Source organism: Oryctolagus cuniculus, chromosome 15 (assembly GCF_964237555.1).
Source record: "Oryctolagus cuniculus chromosome 15, mOryCun1.1, whole genome shotgun sequence".
NCBI classification, from domain to species: Eukaryota; Metazoa; Chordata; class Mammalia; order Lagomorpha; family Leporidae; genus Oryctolagus; species Oryctolagus cuniculus.
In genome coordinates, this window is record NC_091446.1 from 29,396,240 (window position 1) to 29,423,904 (window position 27,665).

Below are 27,665 nucleotides of genomic sequence, written 5' to 3' on the forward strand. Positions count from 1 at the left end.
GAGCCTGGAACTCCATCCAGGTTGCCGCTGCGGGGTTGGGGGGATTTAAGTACTGAGCCGTCATCTGCTGCCACTCACTGTGCTCATTGGCAGGAAGCTGGAATCAGAATTAGAGCTGAGACTCAAACCCTGGCATTCCTTTATGGGATGTGGGTGGCCCACTGGGCCAAAGGCCCTCTGCAGAATTTGAGGTTTTCCTCCCTGAACACAGAATGTTTATCTTAATGCCCTCTGATCCCCTCTGTGGTGCTGCCTTTCTCCACTCGTGCCCCCAAGTCCTTTGCGTGGCACTGCTGGCTTCTCCCTAACCTTCAACATCATCTCTCCATGTCCATATGAAGTCTCTGGCCTGAGGCTACAGTCAGCCTGCTTCAGGGGAGAACAGGGCAGGCGACCTTCCTGCTGGGATTGGGGAGAAGAGGATGCATGGGAGTGAACATGGCTGCAGAGCTCGTCTGCAGATCTGACTAAGAGGGAACACACAGGAAGGGGCAGGAAGGTCAAGGGGAGGGTCCAGAGGAGGAGAGCTGCCAGGGCTATGGCTGGAAGGTGCTCCCGCGTCATAACTTTCTCTTAGAATGAATCTCTGGCAGCTGCTTTGTCTTCCAGAGAACTCTCTGGATGCCATGACCCAGGGAGAGTCCAGACACAGCCCCTCTGAGTGAGTCTCCTTGGATCTCACTCTGTCCTCCACAACATGTGACCCACAGAACACCCGTGCACAAGCACACACAGATATACACACACCAAGACACAGAAGGCAGGTGTTACTGATGATGTAAAACAAAATTCTATTGGTCCAGACATTTTATTCACACCCCTTCGCTGACAATACCCAAGAGTATCTAGACTAGGTACACGTCACTTTCTGATTAAGAGTTCAGCTGGAAATGCAAAATTGTTTTCAAGGGCGAGTGGCATGGCTAACTCTTGCCCACTCTAAAGCATCAGTCATTGCCATCAGGCTGTATCCTGTTGACTAGACAAAGGGATTAGGAAGCTGAAGGCACAGATCCCCAAAGTCTTGCAGGGAAGAGTACTTAAAATTTCCAAGCCAAGTCTCCTCCCCCTTCCAGATGTGTGGAGAGGGAACAAAACTGGTGTCAGTGGAGAGTTCAACCTCAGGAGGGCAGGGGAACAGCTGGCAGACTCAGAGTGAGGAGTTACGAAATGAAGTCTGCTAGTGTGGACTCGGAGGAGTGTGGCATTGAAAGGAAGGAAAGGAGAGTGGTGCCCAGGGCCTGGTGAGTTTTGTAGATGAGTAGAAAAGGAAAAATCCAGGGAGGAGCAGCCTGTGGTTACATTCCTGTGTCGGTTTCACTGATTCTAACACCATCTCTTTCTTCAAAAGGAGTTCATCTCTGTAAATAATTCTAAACATATTTTTATAAGTGTGAATTTTCTGTATAATAATTCAGTGCCCTAAAGTATAGAGATAGAGAAAGTCTTCAAACCAATTGACCAAAAAAAAAAAAAAAAAAAAAGTGAAACAGGCATGTCCATTTTAGTAGTAGTCCTTCTATTAAAATCCCACATTATCCCAAATCCAGCTCTTGCCAAATAATTACTGGAAAAGGCCCGTGGGACAACTGTGTACCACGGAGCTCCACAATCTCAGGTGGATTCCTTTCTGGGCGGATCACAGCTTTTCAAGAGAGAGTCTTTTCCCCGAGACAGATGTGGTTTGTACTCCAGGATATTTTATACAGCAACAGACCGTCTTTCCTCGTCCTCATTTCCCCTTCTTTATGCATTGTAGGGAGCTCTGCTGAGAAACACTGAGCTGCAAGAAAGCACTTTAGCGCTTAGCATTTAAATGAGGATTCTGAGGGGAAGAGCTGGGCTGGCTCCCTTCCCTTGGTCTCTTAGAGAAAACTGCTAAGGGCCTCAAGTCTGTGGCACAGACTTTAGAAAGTGCTCATCTTCTCAATTGCGTAGATGGGTGCAATGCCAGGACATGTCAGCCTCCAGAGGTGGGTGTACATGGTAACTCTCAGAATTAGCTGTAAACAATGAGGTGAACATTTCAAGGGAGCAAAATTGACATGCCTTGGTACACTAGTGCATTCTCACTGTCCAGTGGAAGTTGACTCAAACGGATGGCGACATTTTTTCAACCTGATCCAATCACCAATTTCTGCTGCCTTTCCTAACCAGCCACAGCTCCAACAGAGCTAAACTCAACATGTATTTGAATGACTTATCTCCTTTTATTAACCTGTATTCTTGATTTTTCTCCCCAAGAGCATACAGATATGGCGGCCCAATGTTCCCCAAGATTCAATCTGATTTCTGGCCCCACATCTCTCAGCCACAGGATGGAGATTCCTTTTCCTATCTTTCCTCTTATTTTGACCCATGGTAGTATTTGGAAGATTTATGCCAAGAGTAATATATGCAGTTGGAAATCCTACAGAAAGCACAGATGAAAGATGACTGATCAGGGACTGATAACAATTGAAGCTGAGTTACAGTTTACCATTTATCATTATGTATATGGTCATTCTACAGTTATTGAAAATGAAAATTTCCATTATATAAAATTTAAAAACTAACAGAATTCTCCTGGAGCAATAATCCATGGATTCTGGGATCCACCGGACACCATGGATTAAGATGTGGAAATGCCGGCTAGGAGCAGGTGGACCAGGTATTGGCTCCCTGTTTATCATCCTGGACATTGGCATGGAATGAAACTTCCAAGTCTGATTTTGTAAACCTGAAGAGTCTGGAAAATGACAAAGTGCAGGAAGATGACAAAGACTTGCAGCAGCAACTGGCCTGAATGAAGGAAAAATTCCCCCCCATACTCAGGATGATTGAAGTGTGTCCTGAAGCCTTTCAGAATTTCATCTACGGAGTGCATAGAAAGAAGGAACTACGGGGCCCTCCGCTAGGGTCTGATTGGGTCTGCTGGCACATAGCCTCATAATGTGCTCGTACCACAGGGTGCTGACGTTGGAAAAACAATCTATTAAAATAAATGAATTGGATTGGCCAGATAATGGTGATTCAAATGACCCCATTATGGTCTGAATTTCTCTTGGGCTAGAGAAAACGCTAGTCTAAGAAGCATACAGGGGGGGTGATATGATCAATAACAGGGGCTTACCATAAAGATGGAGAAAAACAAACCATAAAAGTGTGGCCTGTAATGAGACTGGAGGGTCCAGCTGAAGCGGATGGCATTTCTTTCCAGAGGCCCTTGGAGTGTGGGCGTATTTCAAGTGGGAGGCAGTGGGGAATGCTATTTATGTGAGCCAAGCTCAGAGTTCCCCTAACTGTTAACCTAGCCGAATCTTTTACCTCATAAGAACAAACTGCTTTCTGAAAAATAAAGATTTATCCTAAGGAAAATGGTATGGACCTCATTCTCTAAGCCTATGACTTCTCCTCTGCCCTCTTGGGGGAAGTGGATACGAGTCCTTGGGGCCCGGGGATAAAGGGATTTTCCTGGAAGGAATAGCGGTATCTAACAGAGAGTAGCATTAAACCCATTGTTCCAGCTGGGAAAAAAGAAAAGCAAACGTTTAGTTATCATCTGTTTCCATGAAGAGGGGACTTGAATTAAAATTCTTTTCCTCTGGTATTTTCGTATGCCCTGTTTGTCTCTGTGTAATAGCACAAAAAAGAGATCCTTCTTCCTGACTTCTTATTCTCCAGAAAAGCACCTAGAGATGGAAGATGCACCCCCCTGCATCCCCAGCATGGCTTACAAACTGAGGTCCAGGAAAAGCTGCACTCATGGTGTCTTCCCAGCACCACACAGCCTTTGTTGTGGAGAGGAATGATAGCAGGTGGTAGTGGGACTAGTAAGAATTCCTATTGTCTTTCAGAATGGGACAAAGAGAAACACAGGCTGTTGAGGAAATCAACAGTCACACTGAGCATTAACTGGCTGGGCTTGGGTGGGCTTCAGCCTTGCCGAGCAGGGGAGGCAGCTGATCCCCGAGCCCCAGGCTCTTCTGCGGACCAGGAAGGTGTTAGGTTTGCGAATCTCTTATGTTAGTCCCTTACTCTCCAGATTCCAAAGCAGCTCCTCACACTTTCCTCTTTTTTTTTTTAATGTCTCTAATTTCAGGGATTCCCAACCTCTTCAAGGAAGAGAATGCCTTTCATATGTGACACAGTTTAGAAGACTCTCTCTTAACTGTTACTTGGTTTTTTGTATGTGTTGGTGGGAAAAACTCAATATGAGAAAAACCAAATGTAACCAAAAACAGTTATGAATTGAGTAAGTTTTATAGGGTTTGTATTTTCTTGTTGATGATACACATTTGAAAATAGTGGCACCTGTGTAGGAACAGTACTTTCAGCTGTGTGCAATGCCTGGCAAGACCATGGGTGCAAACAGCTGGATTCCCTCCCCAGCTGCGAATATTACATGTGACTCTCAGATGCGAGCTCTAGAGCCACGGAAGGGTTACTCTACAATCCTCAGTGTACAGAACCGAAGCATGCTTCAGGACCACCAAGGTGTGCTATAAAGACCCTACTGCAGGAGAGAAATGGGCCCTGGTTAGATCCCCACTGGAGACCCCTGGAAAGAAGCCAGTACTGCTCTCGGTTGAGGAATGAGACTGGAGCCCTGGTTCATCTCTGTGCGTCTGTCTGAGTTAGTGACCCAGTTAGGGAGGGAGGGAAGGAGAGAGGGAGGATAGGAGGGAGAGTGAGCCAGAGAGAGAAGTGGGTAAGACTCAGTGTGTCTAAGGGACACCATTTGGAGTAACATGGAGTTAACAGTTAAGAAAAAAGATTTTCTAGGCTTGTTCATTCCAGATGAGTAAATGCGCAGAGAGTGAAAAATCCCATTGGTTTACCTCTGGCCCCAGCTATAACCATCCTGTCTGCCTGGCTGTCTCACGTATTCCTTTCTCTTTCTTGGGAGCAATAGGGTTAAGAGAAAATAAATTCAAAGAGAAGATTTTTCCCAAGTCACTACAGGACAATTCTCTTCAGAATAGTAAGAAAGTATGGCAAGTGCTTTAAAAAATGCTGTACTGATTTGCCTAAGAAACTCCATATTGTGGGTGAATGTCGATTGTTCTCTTTTTAAGCCCAGGAATTTCTGTGGATGGACTCTTTCAGACAGTAGGTTCATGCGGGCCTACAATTGAACAGCCAGGCAGAAATTGCGGCTCCCTGTTTGTTAAATGCTTTTGAGGCTCTTACATAAAAGATTGATAATAAAGTATTAAGAGAAACATCTCGAAAGCTGTGATTGGTTAGATCTCTCTGCACAGCACAAAGGGGCTGATGACCTTCTGCAAAACCCTGATGGCATCATTATAGCAATCATCGAGACTTCATGTTCAATTTAAAAATCACTTTTCCACCGCTACCGAAAACAGATGTTTGACAGAATGTATATGTTCCATCCAAATTGGGGCTTATCGGAAAAAGCAATTAAAATCTAATTGCATGATACGGGAGATTTGTACATCATTTTCTCCTTAAGGTCAGGCAAGGCGAGAAAGGACTCCTAAGCCCTGTTTTTTAAATTAGAACTTTCTTTCACATCTCTTTTCTCTTTTCTCTTTTTGCATCCAGACACTTGAATTTGGACAGACAAGCAACCCAGCCACCTTTCAGTGTGGCTGTGTCAATATAGGAATGGAATGAACATGACCCCTCCAGCAGGGAAGGGAACACACAGTAAAGGTATTTTTTATGGAACAATTCTTCACACTGCCCTGGTGACTGGGGAAAGGAATCTCGTGTTTCTCTTTCGCTGATACTGAAGCAGCTGAAGAATACCATGGGCATCAGCAGAAACGCCCTGCAATAGTCTCCTGGCCCTTTTGTCTTTTTGTTCTCGTGAGAGAGAGAGAGGAGATGTTTTTTTTGTATGTTGAAATTTTTAATTAAAGTGCCAATTAAAAATCGACCAATTATTTGGTGGTTCCATTTGTAATCAGAAATGCCACAAGTGATTACAGTGATTTGCAAATAGTCGCATTAAGTTGGTATACTTTCTATTAGCACTCCAATAAACTCATTCGTTATAGGAATACACTCTCAATTAGCACAGGAAGCTTATTTCAGCAAAGAGATTCCTATTCCTTCCTTCCTCAACAGTTTCTGTGGCAGTTGGGTTAGTATCTTGGGTAAACAGAACCGATGAGCGGAGAGGCTGAAGTTGTATCTGACCTGGGGAAAGACTGCCAATGCCCCGGCAACACGCTTTTCCCAGTTGTGCTTCCGGGCGTTATTGTGTACTTGCTGATTAACAACTGCATGTATGGATGCTTTATGTGGTTTCCAAGAACTAAACGAGAAGCATGATAATAGTATCTACCATTTGTACAGTGGTTTACCAAGCACACATTATTGTACCGTCTGAACAATTTAGAAATGTTTGTTAGTCAAACAAATCCAGTGTGTGGAGAAGTTTAGATTTCTAAAATATTTGATTTCAACTGTGTTTGTTAAGCCAGGACAGATACAGTGGGTCAGACAACTTGTTCATGTCAAGGAAATAACAGTATGAGCAGCTACTTCAAACAGTCCAAGGAAAGTACAGGCGCGTCACAACGTGTAAAATAAGATCCTGCTGAATCTTGTCCCCAGCCCTCACCTCAAGATCAGATTCAACACCCAGTAGAACTTGTTTCGAACCACTTCCTTTCCTCCACAATGCTGACATCAGGATTTGACAAAATAGAGCTATTGTCCACTTCTCCCCAAATCACTAGGAACATTTTGTGGTACAGCAATTTATAAAAACAGGAGCCCCTGCCATCTTTTAACCTACTGCTTTATTGGTAGAAGTTCCAAAGATTTGCTGAAATCAGCCATACAGTTAGGATGAGCCCTACTCTAGAGAACAATTTCCCCCCTCCTAGGAGAGGCTCAAGGCTTCTGGAAGTGAAAATAAGCTTTCTCCAATATATTACATACATTTACCTAGTCTCCGGCCCAGGCTACTTACCAGGTGTGGCTGAGCTGGAGGACACAGGTGAACAGAAAGACACACACACAGGGCTTCTCCCGAAACATAGTCCTCTGGAATAGCAGGAGAGCAAATTCTTAAAAACGGGGAGACAGGGAAGGAAGATGGGGAGCAGTCTCCCCAGTGGTAGTGGAATGGAATTCTCAAAGCCCCACTTCCTTGGCCTGTAAGCGATCCCAAACAGAGTTAAGGGGAGGTGAAATGGAGCTGAGATTATCTACTTAATTAAAGTTTTTTTCTCCTCTAAGTCCTTCAGCCAATCAGAACTCAAGTGCCAGAGAAAGATTGAGTCGGTCAAAAGAACTCTCCAGGACCCTCCCAGACAAACGCAGAAGGGGATGAGGAGAAAGAGGACAAAGGAGGAGGGGGAGACACGGCAAATCCCCTCCACAGAATCACTGCGTGGAGTCCCTGCCTGCCCCCGCCTACCACACCACAACCGCCCCCACCCACGCACACTGACCACAGACAGCGCCTGGTCCCCAAAGGGATTCTGAAGGGACCGGGCTTCCCGGGTTGTCCTTTGTAGCGCTCTGAGCCGGGGTTTACTTTCAGGATCACTTTCCCAGGGGGAAAAACAGATCATGTGCAGGTGAGCCTCAGGCCCTCTGATCTGAGCGTGGGGTTCCCCCCACCCTCCGGGTACTAAGTGGGAAGGCACAGTGGGAAGCAGCAGGAAGCCGGGTGATTTCTTCCTTCACCTTTTCCATTCCCGTGCCTAGTACATCTTAGCCCTCCACTAGGCATTGCAGACATTCTAAAAACTGAGACGTGATTTCCACCCTAAAGACCGTCACAACTGGGTCCGGGGACAGCCAAAGAATGTAATTTAATAAAGCGTTACCTTGCTAAAACCGACTAGAAATCGCATAGGCTTATTTAGGGGAGCATTTTTAAGAAGGTAGACTTGCGTTCTGAAGAAGGGAGGAGAGCGGTTTCGATGGCAGAGCAAAGCGACCTCACCATCCTATCCTCCGGAAGGCAGACGGCGGAGCCGGGAGGGCACGCACCTGCCCCCTGCCCTCACCTCTCTGACTTCTGTGCCTCCAGGTGCCCGGGGCGGAAGGACTGCTCCTCAGAGCCGCTGCTCCCCACTCCCCGGTGGCCACACCTTCTGTTCTGCAGTTGGCAGCACCTTTCTTAGGGCTCCTGTCTTTGTTCCCTTCCCTCGTCCGTGTTCCTCTTGATGTAGAATCGTCTCCGACCACGTCTACGCTGGCAAACTGACCTGGCAAATAAAGCCTCATTAAAGTTTCATTACTTAGGTCATGCAGGCCAGACGACTTAGGGGTCTTGACTCCAGTGCTTTGATTGGGTAACTTTGTAGTCTACTTGGGCTCTTCCAGACCGCATTGTGAGAGAGCTGAGCAGTTTTGACCCCCGCACAAACTTCAGGTCTCTTCTCTGTCCCCTCATTCAGAAAGGGAGCAGCAGAGTGGATTGGAGAGTAAGGGTCCAGTGCCTGGAATGCAGGGCGTGGTGATTCCTGCCCTCGGTTCTGGCTTCTCTCCCAACGACGGCCGCTGCGGCCAAGAGCTTGCCTTCGCCTTGCCTAGGGAATTCCCAGGAGATGGGAAACTTTGGGCGATTTTTGTGAAAAAGTGGAGAACTAATTTAAAACAAGTTCCTTAAGGCACCATCTCATCCCCTCAGAATTTCTCCCACTAAGGAAAAATCTGACACTTCATTGTTTTGTACAAAATCACTTCATTTTTAGTACGAAGACTTAAACATAACAGAAATATACAAAGCACGAAGGCAAGTCCCCTTTGGTGTGTCTCCTTCCTTTTCCAGGAAAACTACTGTTAAGTTCTGGATGCTCTTTCCGGTTTTTCATATGCATGCATGAATAGTAATATGTATGTACACATTATTTACAAAAATGAGATTGCATAGAACATACTTTGCAAATGGCTTTCTTTTAATATTATGTACAATTTACCATGTTAGGGACTAAAAATCTCTCTCTTCCTTTCTCAAGAATGGGTAGTATAAATTGTCAGGTGTACTAAGTAATCTTATTTTGCTGATACTAAGGTTGTTTTCAGTCTAATTTAGATAAGTATTGCTAATTCAACCACTTGGATACTGGTTAATAAAAAAATAGGAAGACTCCTTAAATGAAGTATCTCTCAGGGGTGTAGATTATAAATAAAGTTAACATTGCTTTCAATGTTATTTTTTAAAATTTATTTATTTATTTGAAAGTCAGAGTTAACAGAAAGGGAGAGATGGAGAGAGAGAAAGATCTTCCATCTGCTGGATCAGGCTGAAGCCAGGAGCGAGGAGCTTCTTCTGGATCTCCCACATGGGTGCAGGGGCCCAAGCACTTGGACCATCTCCTGCTGCTTTCCCAGGCACATTAGCAGGGAGCTGGATCAGGAGTGGAGCAGCCGGGACTTGAACCAGTGCCCTATGGGATGCCGGTGTTGCAGGTGGCAGCTTTGCCCACTATATCACAATGCTGGCTTCCGTTTTCAACTTTACAATCCTTCCCTTTCCTTCCCTTCCCTTTCCTTTTCTTTCCTTTCCTTTGACAGGCAGAGTTAGACAGTGAGAGGGAGAGAGAGAGAGAGAGAGAGAGAGAGAGAGAGAGAGAGAGAAATGTCTTCCTTTTCTGTTGGTTCAACCCTCAAATGGCCGCCACGGCTGGCATGCTGTGCCGATCCGAAGCCAGGAGCCAGGTGCTTCCTCCTGGTCTCCCATGCAGGTGCAGGGCCCAAGCACTTGGGCCATCCTCCACTGCCTTCCTGGGCCACAGCAGAGAGCTGGACTGGAAGAGGAGCAAATGGGACAGAATCTGCCGCCCCAACTGGGACTAGAACCCAGGGTACTGGTGCTGCAGGCGGAGGATTAGCCTAGTGAGCCACGGTGCCGGCCTACATTCCTTTTCATCTCTACTCATCATCTTTAACTTCTAGCTCTGGCATTTCCCCGTGCTGCCCTCAAATCAGGAGTCCCATGTGAAAATGAACTACATTTGCATTATTGCCCCCCAAATGAACTACAGTACCTGATTCAATACCCATTACTATTATAGATATTGAAAAATAAGATATTCTGAGCTCTCTAACATTTCGTATTTCTTAATCTTCACTCAAATTTCTGAATCTTTTCTATTCTAGTTTGTTTTCTGAAGGTGTTTGCCTGAGAATATTCTTTATACCTAAAAGTGTGGAAATTAAGGCAGAGGGCAGAAAAGCAAAACAGTTAATATCCCTAGTGATATTACTCTTAAATTGTTAATGTGCTGGCCTCTGCTGTATTCTTTCCTCTTTATTTAAAACTTTGACAGTGGCACATTTGCTTTGTTATTTTTTTCCTGAGAAAGCATGAATATGATAATTGTTTATATGAGGAGGAGGTTGCTTCAAAAAGTTTGTGGAGGGGCCAACACTGTGGTGTACAGTGGGTTAGGCCACAGCCTACAGTGCAGGCATCCCATATGAGTGCCAGTTTGAGTCCTGGCTGTTCCACTTCTTTTTCTTTTCTTCTTCTCCTTCTCCTTCTTCAGATTTATTTATTTACTTGAGAGGCATAGCTACAGACAGAGAGAGGAAGACACAGAGAGAGAGAGGTCCTCCATCCACTGGCTCTCTCCCCAAATGGCCGCATTGGCCAGAGCTGCACTGATCCAAAGGCAGGAGCCAGGAGCCAGGAGCCTCCTCCAGGTTTCCCACGCAGGTGCAGAGGCCCAAGCGCATGGGCTATCCTCCATTGTTTCCCCAGGCCATCAGCAGGGAGTTGGACTGGAAATGGAGCAGCTGGGACTCGAACCAGTGCCCATATGGGATGCTGGTGCCGCAGGCAGGTGCTCAAGCCCCCTGCTCCACTTCTGATCCAGCATTCCTGTTAATGTGCCTGGGAAAGCAGCAGCAGAAAGCCTAAGTGCTTAGGCTCCTGCACTGGCATGGGAGACCCTGAGAAGGCTCCTGGCTCCTGGCTTAGGATCAGCCCGGCTCTGGCCAATGTGGTCATCTGGGGTGTGAACTCGTGGATGGAAGATTGATTTCTCTCTCTCTCTCTCTCTCAATCTCTCCCTGTGTCTCCCTCTCTGTGTAACTCTGACTTTCAAATAAATAAATAAATTTTTTTTAAAAAGAAGTTACCAGTAAGGAATTCGAATTAACATATGATAAATAACATCTATTTCACAGTTCCAATGCCAGCTACCTGGCTTCCAATCCAGCTTCCTGCTAATGAATCCTGGGAGGCAGCAGATGATGACTCAAAGCCTTGGGCCCCTGCCACTCACATGTGAAACCTGGGTGGAGTTCCAGGCTCTTGGCTTTGTCCTGGCCCAACCCCAGCTGTTGCAGCCATTTGGGAGAGTAAACCAGAGGACAGAAGATATCTCTCCCTCTTTCTGTCTCTGTCACTGTGCCTTTCAAATAAACAAATATTTAAAAATAAATGTGTATACATGCAATCTTATGCTATGCATAGCTCTACATCTTCCTTTTTTCTTCTTTAGATATTTTTTCATGTAGATTAGATCCATTTAACCTAGTTTCTTCACTCAAACTTCAGTGTGGCATTTCTTTTATGGATCTAATAAAAGTACTCATCAAGTCTCTTTTGGTGGATTTAGCTTTTCTTTTTGTACGGACATCCTTATCCCTTGTATCTCAGATATCAGAGTTCGTGAAATTAAAGGGAATATGGGGGCCAGCACTGTGGCGCAGCGGGTTCATGCCCTGGCCTGAAGTGCCAGCATCTCATATGGGTGCCGGTTCTAGTCCCGGCTGCTCTTCTTCTAATCCAGCTCTCTGCTATGGCCTGGGAAAGCAGTAGAAGATGGCCCAAGTCCTTGGGCCCCTACACCTGCGTGGGAAACCCGGAAGAAGCTCCTGGCTCCTGGCTTCAGATCAGAACAGTTCCGGCCATTGCGGCCAATTGGGGAGTGAACCAGCGGATGGAAGACCTCTCTCTCTCTCTGCCTCTCCTCTCTCTGTGTAACTCTGACTTTCAAATAAATAAATAAATCTTAAAAAAAAAATTAAAGGGAATAACCATCATGTTTAATCATGAAATAAGATAGTTGATGTGACATTTTTGCTTAATGATATTCACACCCCAAAGCTGAAGAGGGCTGACCTGTGAAACAGGATATTGTAGAAACAATACTGTGTGACTTCTGAGGCTGGTTCAGAAAAGATACTCTGTTTGCACCCTGCTCTTTCTTGGTTCCCTTGCTGTGGGACCCTCAAGCAGCCCAAGAAAAAGTCGCTGCAGCCAGGAGGCCTCGCACATGCAGCCAGCATCAGTTTTCCAGCTCTGGGAGTGAGCCACACTGGAGGAGGTTCCTCCAGTTCCAGCCAAGCCTGCAGACGAGTAAACACTGGCCACACTCTGGACTGCATCCTCAGGAGAAACCCTGAGCTACAACCACCCAGCGAAGTTGCCCTGGATTTCTGACCCATGGAAACTGAGTGAGAACAGAAACATATACTATTGTGTTAAGCTATTGAGCTTTGGCATAACTTGTTACGTATCAATGGATAACTAATACAAAGAGTTTTTTTTTAATACAGAGAGGTTTTATAGAGGCGTTGCCAGGCTAACACAGTTCACATCTATCCTTAGTTTTATAGGATATTTTTTAAAAATAATGAATTGACATTGAATTTTACCATATGCATTTTATCTTTGTATTGAATGAACATACTATTTTTCTGCGACGTGAAAATGTGATGAATTATATTGGTTGACCTTTTTGAATGTTAAACCAAGTTTTCATTCCTAGGATAAACCAAACTTGGTCATAAGGTATTGTCACTTTTGTATATTATTAGAGTTAGTTTTCTAACATTTTATTAGGATTTTGCCTCTATGTTATTGAGTGAATATGACACAATTTTCTTTTTTTAAAGATTTATTTATTTGAAAGTTACACACAGAGAGAAGGGGGCGGGCAGAGAGAGAGAAAGAGAGAGAGAGAGCAAGCGCTTCCATCCGCTGGTTTACTCCTTAATTGGCTGCAATGGCCAGAGTTGCGCCAATCTGAAGCCAGGAACCAGGAGCTTCTTTCGGGTCTCCCACGTGGGCGCAGAGGCCCAAGGACTTGGGCCATCTTCTACTGCTTTCGCAGGCCATAGCAGAGAGCTGGATCAGAAATGGAGCAGCCAGGACTCGAACTGGTGCCCATATGGGATGTCAGCACTGCTGGCGGCGGCTTTACCCACTATGCCTCAGCACCGGACCCGACAAAATTTTCTTTCTTGTAAAGTCTGCAAAACTTTGGTATCAGGAAAGGCATTGAGGCTCAGGGGGTTAGGCCTCCACTTGCAATGCCCACATACCATATCAGAGAGCTGGTTCGATTCCTGGTGACTCTGGGGATTCCAACCCAGCTTCCTACTGATACATCCTGAGAGGCAGCAGAGGATGACTGAAGTACTTAGGTCCCTGCCACCCACGTGGGAGACCTGAATGGAGCTCCAAACTTCTGTCTTCAGACTGGCCCAACCCTGGCTGCTACAGGTATTTGGGAAATAAACCAGCAGATGGAAGATCCTCTGTCTCTCTGTCTCTCTCTCTCATTTTCTCTCCCCCACCCCATCTATCTATCATCTATCCCCTCCCCAATTTCCATTATATTTTTAAAAAACTAAAGATAATTTGGCATTTGGACATCACAAAACTTTGCAAGTGATTTAGCCTTTTCTGTATGTTGCACTGATTTATGTAAGTTTCAATCATTTGGCCTTTAAATGTGTGGACAGTGTTTTAACTATTGTTTCAGTGCCTTAATGGTTATAGGATTATTCATAGTTTTTATTTCTTCTTGACTCAGTCTCTCTTTTTTTTGACAGGCAGAGTGGACAGTGAGAGAGAGACAGAGAAAAAGGTCTTCCTTTCGCTGTTGGTTCAGCACATTGCACTGATCCGAAGGCAGGAGCCAGGTGCTTCTCCAGGGCCCAAGGACTTGGGCCATCCTCCACTGCACTCCCGGGCCATACCAGTGAGCTGGCCCGGAAGAGAGGCAACCGGGACTAGAACCCAGTGTGCTGGCGCCACAAGGCGGAGGATTAGCCTATTGTGCCACGGCGCCGGCGGTTCTTGACTCAGTCTTAGCAAGTTATATTTCTTCTGGAATGTGGTTAATTTGGTGTATGTTTCCAAATTTGTTCCCAATACATACTTATTATTTATTTAATCTCTTCCATATCTATGTTTTTCTCACTTTCACACTTATTATTGCCTGGACACACTGCTCCCTACCACCCCGCCTCTTGCTGCCCCACATACACTGGTTGTGTTCAGTCCTATCAGACATTTGTAGAGTTTAATGACTTTTTTCCCCTTAAAAACAAAATTTGATTTTGTCGATCTTCCCTGCTGTATCATTTTCTTAAGTTAATAAATGCTAATAATTTAGAATAATGTCTGGCACATAGAAGTTGCTTTGTAAAGTATGATGAGTATTTTCTGATTTTATCATTTCCTTTATTTTATTCAGTTTCTTTGGGTTTGTTCTATTTGTTTTTGCTGCACTTCTTGAGTCATACCCCATTTTGTTCTTACTCTCCTGTCACTTGCCCTAAGAGAAGCCAACTGCTACGCTGGAAGGACACTCAGGCACATTATTCTGACCATCTTGTCAAATACAAGCATTTAAGTATATAAATTTCATTGCTCTGCTTTAACTGTACCCCATATGTGTCATAATTATGTCACTTGGTTCTAAATTCTTTTTGATTCTCAGAGAATATAAACTTCATAACTGTTGAGTATCTTCTGCATAAGTCCAGTAAATCAAACTTAGGAATTATGTTGTTTAGAACTGTTAAACTCTCCTGATTAATTTTTTTTTCTCTCCAGCAATGCCTTTTCCTTAAAAACTATGTCTGGGGCCAGTGCTGTGGAATAGCTGGTAAAGCTGCCACCTACAGTGCCGGCATCCCATGTGGGCGCTGGTTCAAGTCCTGGCTGCTCCACTGCTGATTCAGCTCTCTGCTATGGCCTGGGAAAGCACTGGAAGATGGTCCAAGTCCTTGGGGCCCTGCACCCATGTGGGAGACCCAGAAGAAGCTCCTGGTTCCTGGCTTTGGATTGGCACAGCTCCAGCCATTGCAGCCATTGGGGAGTGAACCAGCAGGTGGAAGTGCTCTCTCTCTCTCTCTGCCTCTCCTTCTCTCTCTGTGTAACTCTTTCAAATAAATAAATCTTTAAAAAAAAACTATTTTGTCTGATACTAATGTAGCAAACCCAGATGCTGTTAGTGTATTTTTTCTATCCTCTTACTTCCAGACTTTCTATATCCGTATCTCTTATGTGTCTATGTAAACCTCACTTAGGTAGACTTACCTTCAGTCACTCCATCTTTGCCTTAAAGGGGCCAATTTATTCCATTTACCTTTATTGTGATTACTGAAATACTTTGATTTCTGCCTACCATTATTTTGGTGTTTTTCTATTTGTTCCATCATTCCCTTCACCCATATAATTTTCTTGTCCTTTTTTGCCTTAAGTTGTTTAACTTTTTTTTTCATTTCTAATCTCCCTCTAGTAATATGGAAGTTATATATTCTCTTTACTCTTTTAGTGTTTACCCTTGATATTTTATCAGCTGCACTAGACTTTTCCAAGTGGAGAGTTAATTAATGTCTTCACCACATTCCTGACAATAAAAGTACTGCAGAGAAGTTTAAGGTCAATGACTGGCCTCCCAACTCTGAAGCTTTTGTTGTTATGGGCTTCAGTTCTATTTTGTTTTATTTAAGCCTCACAAAACATGGTCATTATACTTTCATCTAGTCATTACATTTTTAAGTTCATGCACTTATTTGTCTTTTTTTTAAACTTTTATTTAATGAATATAAATTTCCAAAGTACGATTTATGGATTACAATGGCTTCCCCCCCATACCATCCCTCCCACCCACAACCCTCCCCTTTCCCACTCCCTCTCCCCTTCCATTCACATCAAGATTCATTTTCGATTATCTTAATATACAGAAGATCAGCTTAGTATACATTAAGTAAGGATTTCAACAGTTTAAAAATATGGAACACTTCACGAATTTGCGTGTCATCCTTGCGCAGGGGCCATGCTAATCTTCTCTGTATCATTCCAATTTTAGTATATGTGCTGCCGAAGTGAGCACTATTTGTCTTTTTTTTTACTACTGTTTTATCTTTTGAATCTAGAAATAGATCACTTTCCTTCTATCTAAAGTATACCTTTTAAAATTCTTGTAGTGAAAGTGGGCATTTAGCTCATTGGTTAAGACACCCTCATCCCAAAGCAGTATTAGAGTCCTGGCTCCAACTCCTGACTCCAGCTTCTTGCCGACACAGATCCTGGGAGGCAACAATGATGTTTCAATTACTTGGATTCCTGTTACCCATGTGGGAAACTTGGACTGAGTTCCTGGCTCCTGGCTGCAGTTCTGGCCTACCTCCAGCTGTTGCAGGCATTTGGAACATGAACTAGTGGACAGAAGCTCTATTTGTGTCTCTCTGCCTTTCAAATTAATTTTTTAAAAAAAGTTTCTAGGAGTGAGCATTTGGCGTAGCAGTTAAAACACCATCTGTGGTATCTGCATTGCAGTGGCTAGAGTTAAGTTCTGGCTCTGCTCCTGATTTCAGCTTCTTGCTACTGCACACTCGAGGAAGCAGCAGGTGATGACTCAAATAGTTGGGTCCTGCTACCCATGTGGGAGGATTAGACTGAGTTATAGGCTCCTAGTTTGGCCTGGCCCAATCCTGGATGTTGAGGGCATTTGGGGAATGAACTAGTGGATGAGATCCCTCCATTTATTTCTGTCTTTTAGATAAAATAAGTAAATAAATAATTTTAAAAGGATGAGCTCTTAAAGGGTGGGTAAAATTTTTAAAAAGTCCTTGTAGTGAACATGTTGACAACAAAATTTCTCAGTTTTTGTATGAAAATTTTCTGTATTTTTTGTTTTTAAAAGGTAGAGTCACTGAATACACAATTGTAGGATTATATTTTATTTAAGCATATTAAAGAGATTATTCCACTAGTTTCTGATTTTCATTGTTCCTCTCAAAATGTCAGCTGTAAGTCTAATAATCGTTCCTTTCAAAGTCGTGGTTTTCTGGCTGCTTTTAAGACATTCTTTTTGCTCTGGGTATTTTGCAGTTTCACCATGCTATTTCTAAAAGTGGATCTCTTTTTACTTAACTTTACTGTAATTTTTAAGATTTTGTGAATCTGTGACATTGTGTTTGTAAATTAGTTCTAGAAAATTCTCAGGTATTATCTCTTCAGACATTTCATTTGCCCTATTAGTTCACTCCTCCTCTTCTTTAATTGTGATTTAATGTTAGTAATTTTTTTCTGTATCCTCCTTTATCTCTTTTTCATTTTTTGCATATCTTTGTCTTTTTTGTTTTTAAAATTTTTATTAATATGAAGAGAACAGATTTATGTACTTCATAAAATTCTAAGATAACCATATCTCCCTCTCTCCCTCCCTCAATCCCCCCTTTCTTCTTTTTTCTTTAATTTTTATAACATAATTTCTATTTACTTTAAAATCAGACTTATTACATTTTAGATAATTTATTTACATCTCTCTTACAATTAACTGGCTCACTTTTTCTTGACACCTCGTATGCTAGTAAACATTTATGTTGAGTTTAAATTTCAATATGTTCATTTCATTAAGTTTTATCTGTTTATAATTATTGTTGTAATTATTTTTATGAGTTTCTACTGTGAGACTGTTTTGCTTCTAACTACATCTTCTGAAATCCTCTGAGACCAGTCTAAAAGCTTTTGCTTTTGCCAGGTACCTGAGAGCACTTTCATTGCAGACACACTTTAAAATAAAATAATATTCATGTGGTGGTCCAGGTGAAAGATGGTGGTATTTCACTAAAGGAATGAACACACTGAACACATAGGAAAGTGGACAGAGCAGATTTTTCCAGTCTTTGGTTCCATGATTTTCCAAAGAAAAATCATGTAGAAATGCAAGAAACAGGAATATTTCACTCTTAGTGCCTGTGATTTCACAATGGTGTGTATACTCACATTGTTTGGGGACAGGAAAGGCATTCTTTGAAATAAGCACTAATCCAATCAGTGTCACACTGGTGTTATGGCAGTGCCTTGCTGGAGACGCATTCCCTGCTTTGTACATCGACAATGGCCCTTTCTTCTAGGCAATTCCCTGAAGTCACACCATGCAGACTGGCTGCAAGGCTAGATAGATAAGTCAGGGCAGATTGTACGGCAGCTGGGATGCTGGGCGGGGACACTTCATTTTATTTCATAGGGGGAGACACTGAAACTTTGTCTGAATAGAGATAACATGACCAAAAAAAATTATAGACATTGAATTTGGTAAAGAATGGGTCAATGGGGAGAGATTTTAGAGACAGGAAAATTGCTTATGAAACTGTCCATGAAAGAAGTAATAGCATTACACAAGGACAGAGATACAGGGACTGGAAAGGAAGGGAAGGAGGAGATGAAAGACATTCGGAGGCTGATTAAAGTAACAGAATTTGCAGGTGGAACTGATAGGAGTTAGTAAGTGGGGTACAAGTAGTTGAGGGTTGATGCTGAGATTCTGAATCTGAATGACTGGTCTGCCTACTAGGAGAAAATGGGGGTATCAGGAACAAGATAGTTTGGGGAAAGAGGGCAGAGGACAGATCTGTTTCACAACCATGCGTATATCCTTAACACTACTGGGCTATACACTGAAAAATGGCTAAAATGCTAAGTTTTATGTGCTTTTTAAAAATGTTTAACCACATTAGAAGGAAAGAATAATAAAGGCAAATTCTTGTTGCCAGCAACAGCAACTGCTAAGGGCCAGGCTGCAGAGAAAGGGGAGGAGGCCTGAGATTGGTGAATCGCAGACAAGTCTAGGAGACAGACAGATGCCAACCACTCAGCTCAGATCCTGCTGAGTACACAGGAGGTCTGGTGGCCCCGCGAGCTTGTCCAAAAACCAGCTCTTGCAGAACCCCTCTGGGGTTTTATTTCACTCTGGGCCTCTGAAGAAGTATGCTCCGCATTTTCAAAAAGACGAGCACCAAGTAATACCCAAAGTTGCCCCACCTGCTACTGCTAGGACCACTGCTAGTGAGCGAGGGAGGAGGGAAGCAGTCACACCTCACCTGTGCATGTCAGCGGTTCCTTGCCTGGCCACTGTCTTTATCGTTTAGCAACCTAGATCCTCCTGAGCCCCAGCCTGGACGGCTCCCAGTGAGAGCGTTTCAATGCTGGGTTTCCCATCAGCCACGGCTATTCCTTCTCCTCAGACACTCCCCAGGCCCTCACTCTGAGAACACTGCAATCCCTAGATGGAGATCTGGGAACTGGGTGAGACGCTCTACTCCCATCAATGTTGTCTTCCAAAATCACCTGTTTATTGAGCTTCTACAAAGTAAATGACCATTGTTCCATAGGCATTAGCTTTCTAAGGAGAGCCATGTTAGTTCGTTTCTAGTAGGTAACCATCTAAAACTCTGAGAAGATAAGAACTCCCACGAAGCAGCGTATCGTGTGAAGTAAACGTTTGGTTCATTTCCAAAGGAAGGTGTTTAGCTGAGTCCACAACTAGCTAGCATAACAACCTGCAGATGCATGGAACGTTACACGGACCTAGCTGGCACAACATTTAGGTTGCATGCACCTGGAAAGTTCTGAGGTAAACAGGATGCTAGGAATGGCCAAAACAGCTGAAGCAAACGCTGGGAAGATTGTAAGCCCACAGTTACCCAGCCAGTGAGGAACTGGGGGAGGGACCTGCATGCTAGGAAATAAATAGCCTACCAGGCACCCTTGTGGTGGAATGAGAAGGCCATGTCAAGGTGGCCACTGGCAAGCGAGTGTCAGTTACTCAGGAATGGCTTTGAAACCCACCTGGCAATGGAGCCTGCCGGGCAACAGGCTGTGATTGGTTGGGGCATAGACCTCCCCTTGACCAGATAGGCTGGTCTTAGCTATATAAGATGTTGTTCCAACTGTAATAAACGAGTCTGCGGGCTGCTCGCCTCAAGCCTGCTTTCACCCGACTCCCGGGGTCTGTGTGGTGACTCCGCGCCTCTTGCCCCCACCATGCTGCTCCTCTCAGAAACAAATCCACTGCAACATTGTTGAGAAATCAACAGCAACTTCTGGTGCACCAATGTGACTGAGAGAAAGACAGCGTGTCCCCCCTGGATTTTGGCAAGAAGGCCCCTCAGTGTTTTGTGTGCTGTTTGGTTCTGTGAGGGTGAGCACAGAACCTCCTCCTATGCCCCTTTCCTTGTCCATGTCCTCGGTCTAAGTGACCCCAGGTTAGGCACACACCGCCCAGAAGCGTATGTCACTTCTCGGCTCCTCCTTTTACTTTCGGTTCGCTCGTCGAATTCACATAAGGGACTGATCATCCCAGAATTCAGAACCAAGTCATCTTCCCTCACTTGAGAGAGGTGACACTCTGGAGACACCGTGTGGGCATACGGCCTTGACCTAACGAATCAAGAAAGTCCCCCACTAAGCACAGGACATACTTACGATCTGATACACCACTATCTGTTTGTCTAACGTAGGGAAACCTGCAAAATGCCATAAACAGCTGAGGTGCTAGGAATTTAATTTTGTTATGGCAGCAGTGCTGTACGTGTTTTTCCTTTGGCTAGAGTTGGCATGCTGTGCCGCTCTTAAGCGCTCAGACATGGGAAAGATACCCCCCTCTCAGAATCCTGTGCAGATTATCAAAGATAGTGAATCTGTGAGTGAAAAGAGCCTGACACTCCAGGTCCCTGTCTCACAGACAATGGTTGATGACTTAGGGAGAGAGAGCTCCCACAGTGAAAAAAACAAGGTAGCAAACAAGGTAGCAATGCCTAGTCAGCTACCCCCCACATACCCGTGGGATGAACTTAGAGGACCTCTAGACAATAACTCATTCGAGGTCATCCCATCCGCACCCAGTGAGGATCCCCACATTTGTGGCAGTACTCTGGCACCCCAGGCTCTCAGGGCAGCCACTAGACCCCATCCCACCTGCACATTTACTGTTAATGTAGGAGCGGATGCAGAATTCAGGCCCTGGATTCCAACACCCATAAATGAACTTACTATGCTAAAAAAGGCTTCTCAAGAGTCAGGTCCTGACTCTCCCTACTTTGAACAAGTGCTCACACAATGGGCAGCAAACCTTCAAACTCATTTTGACTGGGTTGCACTGCTCAAGGCATGTTTGTTGAGATCACAGTTTTTACAGTGGAAAGCCTCCTATCAGGAAGAGGCTGAAACTGTGGCAAGGAATAATGCTGCCTATGGAACAGCAGTAACCTTTGATATGCTTACAAGCCGTGGCACCTACATATATCCTCAAGAACAGGCCCACATTGGAGTAGTTGCCTATTTTGATCAGGTCAGAGATTTGGTGATTAAAGCCTTAAAAAATATAAATCCTCCTGATTATAGTCAGCTCTTTAGAAATCTAGTTCAAGGCCCAGGCGAATGGTTCCCCAATTTCCTTGCCAGAGTCTTGGAGGCAGTAGAGAAAAGACTACTGCTTGGCCCCGATCAAGACAATTTGGTCAAACAATTAGCTTGGGAAGGTGCTACCAAAGAGGCAAAAGCAGCAATCGCCCCAGTCTGTAATGAAGACATTTCTAAATGGATAGTAGCCACAAAGGAGGTAAACCTTGCTGATACACCCATATAGGCCCTGACTGCAGCCATTAACAAATTGAGCACAAAGAAGTCTAATGACCCTCCAGTTTGTTGGGGATGCCAGGAAATAGGACACCTACGGCGAAACTGCCCAAACGCTGCAAAATGGGGCAAGCCCAGAATGCTGTGTCCCAGATGTAAAAAAGGCTTTCACTGGGCAAAAGATTGCAAGACCAAACCTTTCAACTCCCAGTGGGACGGCCCTCAGCCCAGCAAGTAAGAGGGAGTCCCACCACCATTAACTGGTCGTTGCCTATCTTCAATCTGAGGCTGAAATTGACCCTATATTTAGATGACATTGCCTTTGTGGGTTTAATTGATACAGGAGCAGATGTTATTGTCTTAAAAGCTAGGGACGCAAGAAAAATACAACATTGGAAGACAGCACCCGGACCTGACCTCCAAGGTGCTGGAGGATTAAAATTGGCTGATCAGGTCATCACACCTGTAACTTGGTGAGATGACAATGGAGATACAGGAACCATCTTTCCACTAATTGCTGAGGTTTCCATGACCTTATGGGGGAGAGATGTGCTCTCACAAATGCAAACAGTCCTTACTACAGATCACAAATCTCCACAAGTCAGCAGCTTTAATGGAGAACCTACAAGTAAGAGTCCCCCCCAATTCTAGGGACCACTGCTCACCTCATACAAAAGCCAAGCCCAATCCCCATTGAATGGGAAAAAACAGGAAACATCTGGGTAGAGCAGTGGCCAATAATACAACCCAAACTTAGCATCCTTAAAGAATTAGTACAGGAACAACTGGAAAAGGGACACATAGAACCCTCTATTAGCCCTCATAACACACCCATTTTTGTGATACAAAAAAAAAAAAAAAAAACAAAAAACAAACAAACAAAAAAAAAAACAAAAAAAAAACACCAGGGAAAATATAGGCTTCTACAGGATTTGAGAGCCATTAACAAAAATATAAAAAAGATGGGAACATTCCAGGCTGGCATTCCCCATCCAGGGGCCATTCCTAATGGATACCACATAGTTTACCATTGATATCAAGGATTGCTTCTTTTCCATTCCCATTGTGGAGCAGGATAAGGCTTACTTTGCCTTTACAGTGTGGGAGCCCAGTTTCCAGCTCCCTGCAAAGAGATTCCAGTGGACAGTACTCCCACAAGGCATGAAAAATAGCCCGGCCATTTGCCAAAGGTACGTTTCTCATGCGACCAGCACACTTAAAGATCAGTGCTTGGTCATACATTATGTGGATGATATCTTACTTGCTCACAAGAATGCAGCAATTCTGAATGCCTGTCTAAGTGAGACAGTAAGAAATTTACAATTCCTGGGTTTATCTATTGCCACAGAAAAGGTACAACATTTTCCTCCCTTTCAATTCTTGGGTTATCAAATCTCCTCCCATATGTCTCCAATGGACCCAAACCTAAAAGTCAAGCATAAATACTCACTTAATAAACTTCAGCAACTATGTGGCCATATCAATTGGCTGAGGCCCTTCCTTCCCCTAACACCTGCAGAACTTAGACGGCTATACGATTTACTAAGGGAAACAGTCCTTCTTCAAAAATCACATTGACACCTACAGCCAAATCCACTATAGAAAAGATTAACACCCAGTTATCAAATTTAAAAACCTTTCGATATGACCCTCAGGTGCCTCTATTTGCCATAACCATATCTACCCTCAAGGCCCCCTTAGGAGTTATTTGGCAACAACACGGAACACTTTTTTGGGTGCACATAGCCTGGAGCTATTGTAAAATAGTAAACAAAGTAGATGCCATCCTTATGATGGGACTTAAATTAAGATATTATACCAATAAGATTTTTTTTTTAAATTTTTTGACAGGCAGAGTGGACAGTGAGAGAGAGAGACAGAGAGAAAGGTCTTCCTTTTTGCCGTTGGTTCACCCTCCAATGGCCACCGCGGCCGGCGCACCGCGCTGATCTGATGGCAGGAGCCAGGTACTTATCCTGGTCTCCCATGGGGTGCAGGGCCCAAGTACTTAGGTCATCCTCCACTGCACTCCCTGGCTACAGCAGAGAGATGGCCTGGAAGAAGGGCAACCGGGACAGAATCTGGTGCCCCGACTGGGACTAGAACCCGGGGTGCCGGCGCCGCAAGGTGGAGGATTAGTCTTGAGCCACGGCACCAGCCAACCAATAAGATATTTAACACACCCTGCACCCCATGGGAGACCAGGAAAAGCACCTGGCTCCTGGCTCCTGCCAGGATCAGCGCGGTGCGCCGGCTGCAGCGGCGGCCATTGGAGGGTGAACCAGCGGCAAAGGAAGACCTTTCTCTCTCTGTCTCTCTCTCTCACTGTCCACTCTGCCTGTCAAAAAAAAAAAAAGATATTTAACACAGAGTCAGACATAGTGGTCCTACCACTATCACAATTAGAACTGTTGACATTGATGCAGAATAGCACACTCTTTCAAATTTTAATGATAAAATTTCCAGGACAGATTGACAATCACCTGCCAGCAGACAGGCTACTCCAGACACTACAAACCTTAGAAATAGACTATCCAAAACATGCTTTCCCTGCTAATCAACCTATACCCATGGCACCAAGTGCATTTACGGATGCCAACAAGTCACTCTTTGGAATAGTGATCAAATCTTTAACAGAAAAAGATAAGATCCATGTAGAACCCCACGGGGGATCAGTACAGTTGGGAGAAATAAGAGCAATAGTCAAGGTTCTACTCCTTAGCCAAGATGGACTGGTAAATATATTTTCGGACAGCAAATACTCAGTACAGGTAGCAAAGACGATCCCTTTTGCAGTCTTTAACCCGACCAATAAGCCAATTGACCAGATATTCACAACACTTAAAGAGCTAACTGAAAACAGAAAATACCCATCACACGTAAGATCACATACTGGATTACCTGGCTTTATTTTCCAAGGCAACAGAAAAGTTGATCGTCTTATCTCCTGCAACACGGCTTCCATTGGACACTTAGAACAAGCCTGTATTTTGCACCAAAAATTTCATATGTCAGCAAGCAGCATAAAATTGCTTTTCCCAGAGCTAACAATGAGCCAATGCAAACACCTAGTGCACTCTTGCAAGAATTGTGCAACCCTCGCCCCGTTAGGCCCACTGCAACAAGCAGGAGTGAACCCGCGAGGCCTTGCTCCTAATAAGCTATGGCAAGTGGCCATCACCCACATTAACTCCTTTGGTAAACTTAAGTTTGTCCATGTGGTGGTAGATACTTATTCAAAGGCTGTATTTGCAACAGCCCAATCCGGAGAAAAAGCTAGTAATGTGATAAAGGTGGTTAAATCAGCCATGCTGGTCCTTGGTGTCCCCTGGACCATAAAGACTGATAACGGGCCAGCGTATACATCACAGGAATTAAATTCCTTCCTGAAATCTTGGAACATACAGTCTACCACAGGTATCCCATACAACCCACAGGGACAGGCAATCATTGAAAGAACTCATAGGACGATTAAAGATCTCTTACAAAGAAACAATCATATGCCTTCAGACCCACAGGCTGCTCTGACTGAGGTCCTTTTCACTATCAATTTTCTTACTTTTGATTTCCAAGGGATAAGCCCAGCTTATAAACACTGGGGACCCTTTCCATCCAAGACCCCAGCCCCTATGGTTAGGTGGAAAGACCCCCTGACAGGAGAATAGAAAGGACCACACCCTCTGCTAACCAAAGGTCGAGGGTATGCTTGTGTCTTTCCAGAGAATGCGGAACAACCCATTTGGGTACCAGCCAGAAACATCAAGCCTGCAACGGACAGCCAATCAGAACCAGCCGAACAAGACCGAGACTCCACCTTGTTAGCAGACGCACCTGCCCTATCATCCTACCCTGAGAAACTGCCCATAGCCATGCCTGTTACTGTTTTATACCCCACTAGCTCTGGTCAGCCACTCAAATGGCCCACAGCCTGTGTGCGGTCATGCCATTCCTGATAACCATTATTCCTCATTCCTACCCCTATCTGAGCAAGCAATCCTGTGGACTCTCGATTTGAGCGCTGGTTAGTCAATGACGGGTAAGATCCCCTGGGGGACAGCCTAAGACAGGCACAGCTGCGTACGGAGACCACATGGAAACGGGGTCAACAATGGTATGGCCAAGAATCATACCTCCCGTTGCTCAAAAATAAACAAAAAGTGGGAAATATGGTGGAATGAGAAGACCATGCCAAGGTGGCCACTGGCAAGCGAGTGTCAGTTACTCAGGAATGGCTTTGAAACCCACCTGGCAATGGAGCCTGCCGGGCAACAGGCTGTGATTGGTTGGGGCATAGACCGCCCCTTGACCAGATTGGCTGGTTTTGGCTATATAAGATGTTGTTCCAACTGTAATAAATGAGTCTGCGGGCTGCTCGCCTCAAGCCTGCTTTCACCCGACTCCCGGGGTCTGTGTGGTGACTCCGCGCCTCTTGCCCCCACCACGCTGCTCCTCTCAAATTAATCCACTGCAACATTGTTGAGAAATCAACGGCAACACACCCTATCTTGGAAATCGCTAGTAAGTCTTCCTTTCTCTGCCTTTCCTGAGTCACGGTCCCTTAAGTGGACATGCATGGTTGTTCTCACACATGTCACCTATAACTACGCAGTTGGAATTATGACATTTTATTATTATTATTATTTTTTTGACAGGCAGAGTGGACAGTGAGAGAGAGAGACAGAGAGAAAGGTCTTCCTTTTGCCGTTGGTTCACCCTCCAATGGCCGCTGCGGCCAGCGCGCTGCAGCCGGCGCACCGCGCTGATCCGATGGCAGGAGCCAGGAGCCAGGTGCTTCTCCTGGTCTCCTATGGGGTGCAGGGCCCAAGCACCTGGGCCATCCTCCACTGCACTCCCTGGCCACAGCAGAGAGCTGGCCTGGAAGAGGGGCAACCGGGACAGAATCCGGCGCCCCGACCGGGATTAGAACCCGGTGTGCCGGCGCCGCTAGGCGGAGGATTAGCCTAGTGAGCCGCGGCGCCGGCCAGCATTTTATTATTTTTTCAAAAAATGTAATAGCTTTAAGGTAGGCACAGTTGGTATAGTGTCCAATTTGTAAGTTTTCACACAGGTGTGCACCTGTGACTCCATCACCACAATGAAGAAGTCAAAGACATCCATCAAGCCTCGGCTTCCTTATTCCTCTTCGCAAATCCTCCTTCCCATCCCGCATCCCATCCCCAGGCAACCACTGATGTGGCACTCCGGCTAGGTCTGCATTTTCTACAATGTTAGATAAATGGAATCATGCAGTGTGTTCTCTTGTCGTCTGGCTTCCTTAGTACAATGTATTGAGATTCTTGCAGGTTGTTGCCTGGGTCAGTGGTTCATACTTCATTGTACTATTCCATTGTATGACTGCACCATGTTCTGTCCTATCCACCTGTTGATGGTCACTGGATTGTTTCCAGGTTTGTTTGCTTTTAGCCATTAGGAACAAGTCCTGTATAGACATAAGCTTTCATTTATTTTGGGTAAATACCTAGAAATGATGGAACGGTTGAGTCACAAGGTAGGTGTGTGCTACATATTTTCAGAAACTGTTAAGCTTTTCTTTCCAAAGTGATTTTACCATTTTACATAGCTACCAGCTGTGATGTAACGTCCAGTGGCTCCATGTCCTTGCCAGCACTTGCTATGGTTGGTCACTGGATTATAGTTCTATATCACTAAGGTTTTCATTTGCATTTCCCTGCTGGCTAATGATTTTGAGCACCTTTCTGGGTGCTTCCTTGCTATCCATGTATCTTCTTTTCTCCATTTTAAACATTGGGTTGTTTGCTTTCTTATTACTGATAGTTCTCTATTTGGGACACAAGCCCTTTTTTATAAAAAACAATTAATTTTTCTGAGAGGCAGAGTTACAGACAGAGAGAGGGAAAGACAGAGAATGGTTTTCCATCATCTGGTTCACTCCCCAAATGGCCACAATGGGTGGAGCTGGGTCAATCAGGAGCCAGGAGCTTCTTCCAGGTCTCCTACATGGCTTCAGAGGCCGAAGAACTTGGTCTATCTTGCACTGCTTTCCTAGAGCATAGCAGAGAGCTGGATCAGAAGAAGAGCAGCAAAGACTTGA

At 44.6% G+C, this 27,665-nt stretch overlaps 1 protein-coding gene and 1 non-coding gene across 4 annotated transcripts in view; both read right to left on the reverse strand.

The window, feature by feature from the left end:
* The window catches only part of WNT8B (Wnt family member 8B), a 49,166-nt gene that overhangs the window by 19,132 nt on the left and 2,369 nt on the right, over positions 1-27,665 (reverse strand). For 2 of the 3 annotated variants that reach the window (XM_017348494.3, XM_051823503.2), the window contains one exon: positions 6,932-7,005. In XM_017348494.3, coding sequence (XP_017203983.2) covers positions 6,932-7,005 — 74 coding nt within the window. Of the gene's footprint in view, positions 1-6,931; positions 7,006-7,979; positions 8,181-27,665 lie in introns of all 3 variants that reach the window. The other variant, XM_051823504.2, reaches the window with a different exon arrangement.
* On the reverse strand, positions 15,955-16,061 carry LOC127484310 (U6 spliceosomal RNA). The gene has a single exon (XR_007911179.2). It is a non-coding gene; the product is annotated as a U6 spliceosomal RNA (small nuclear RNA).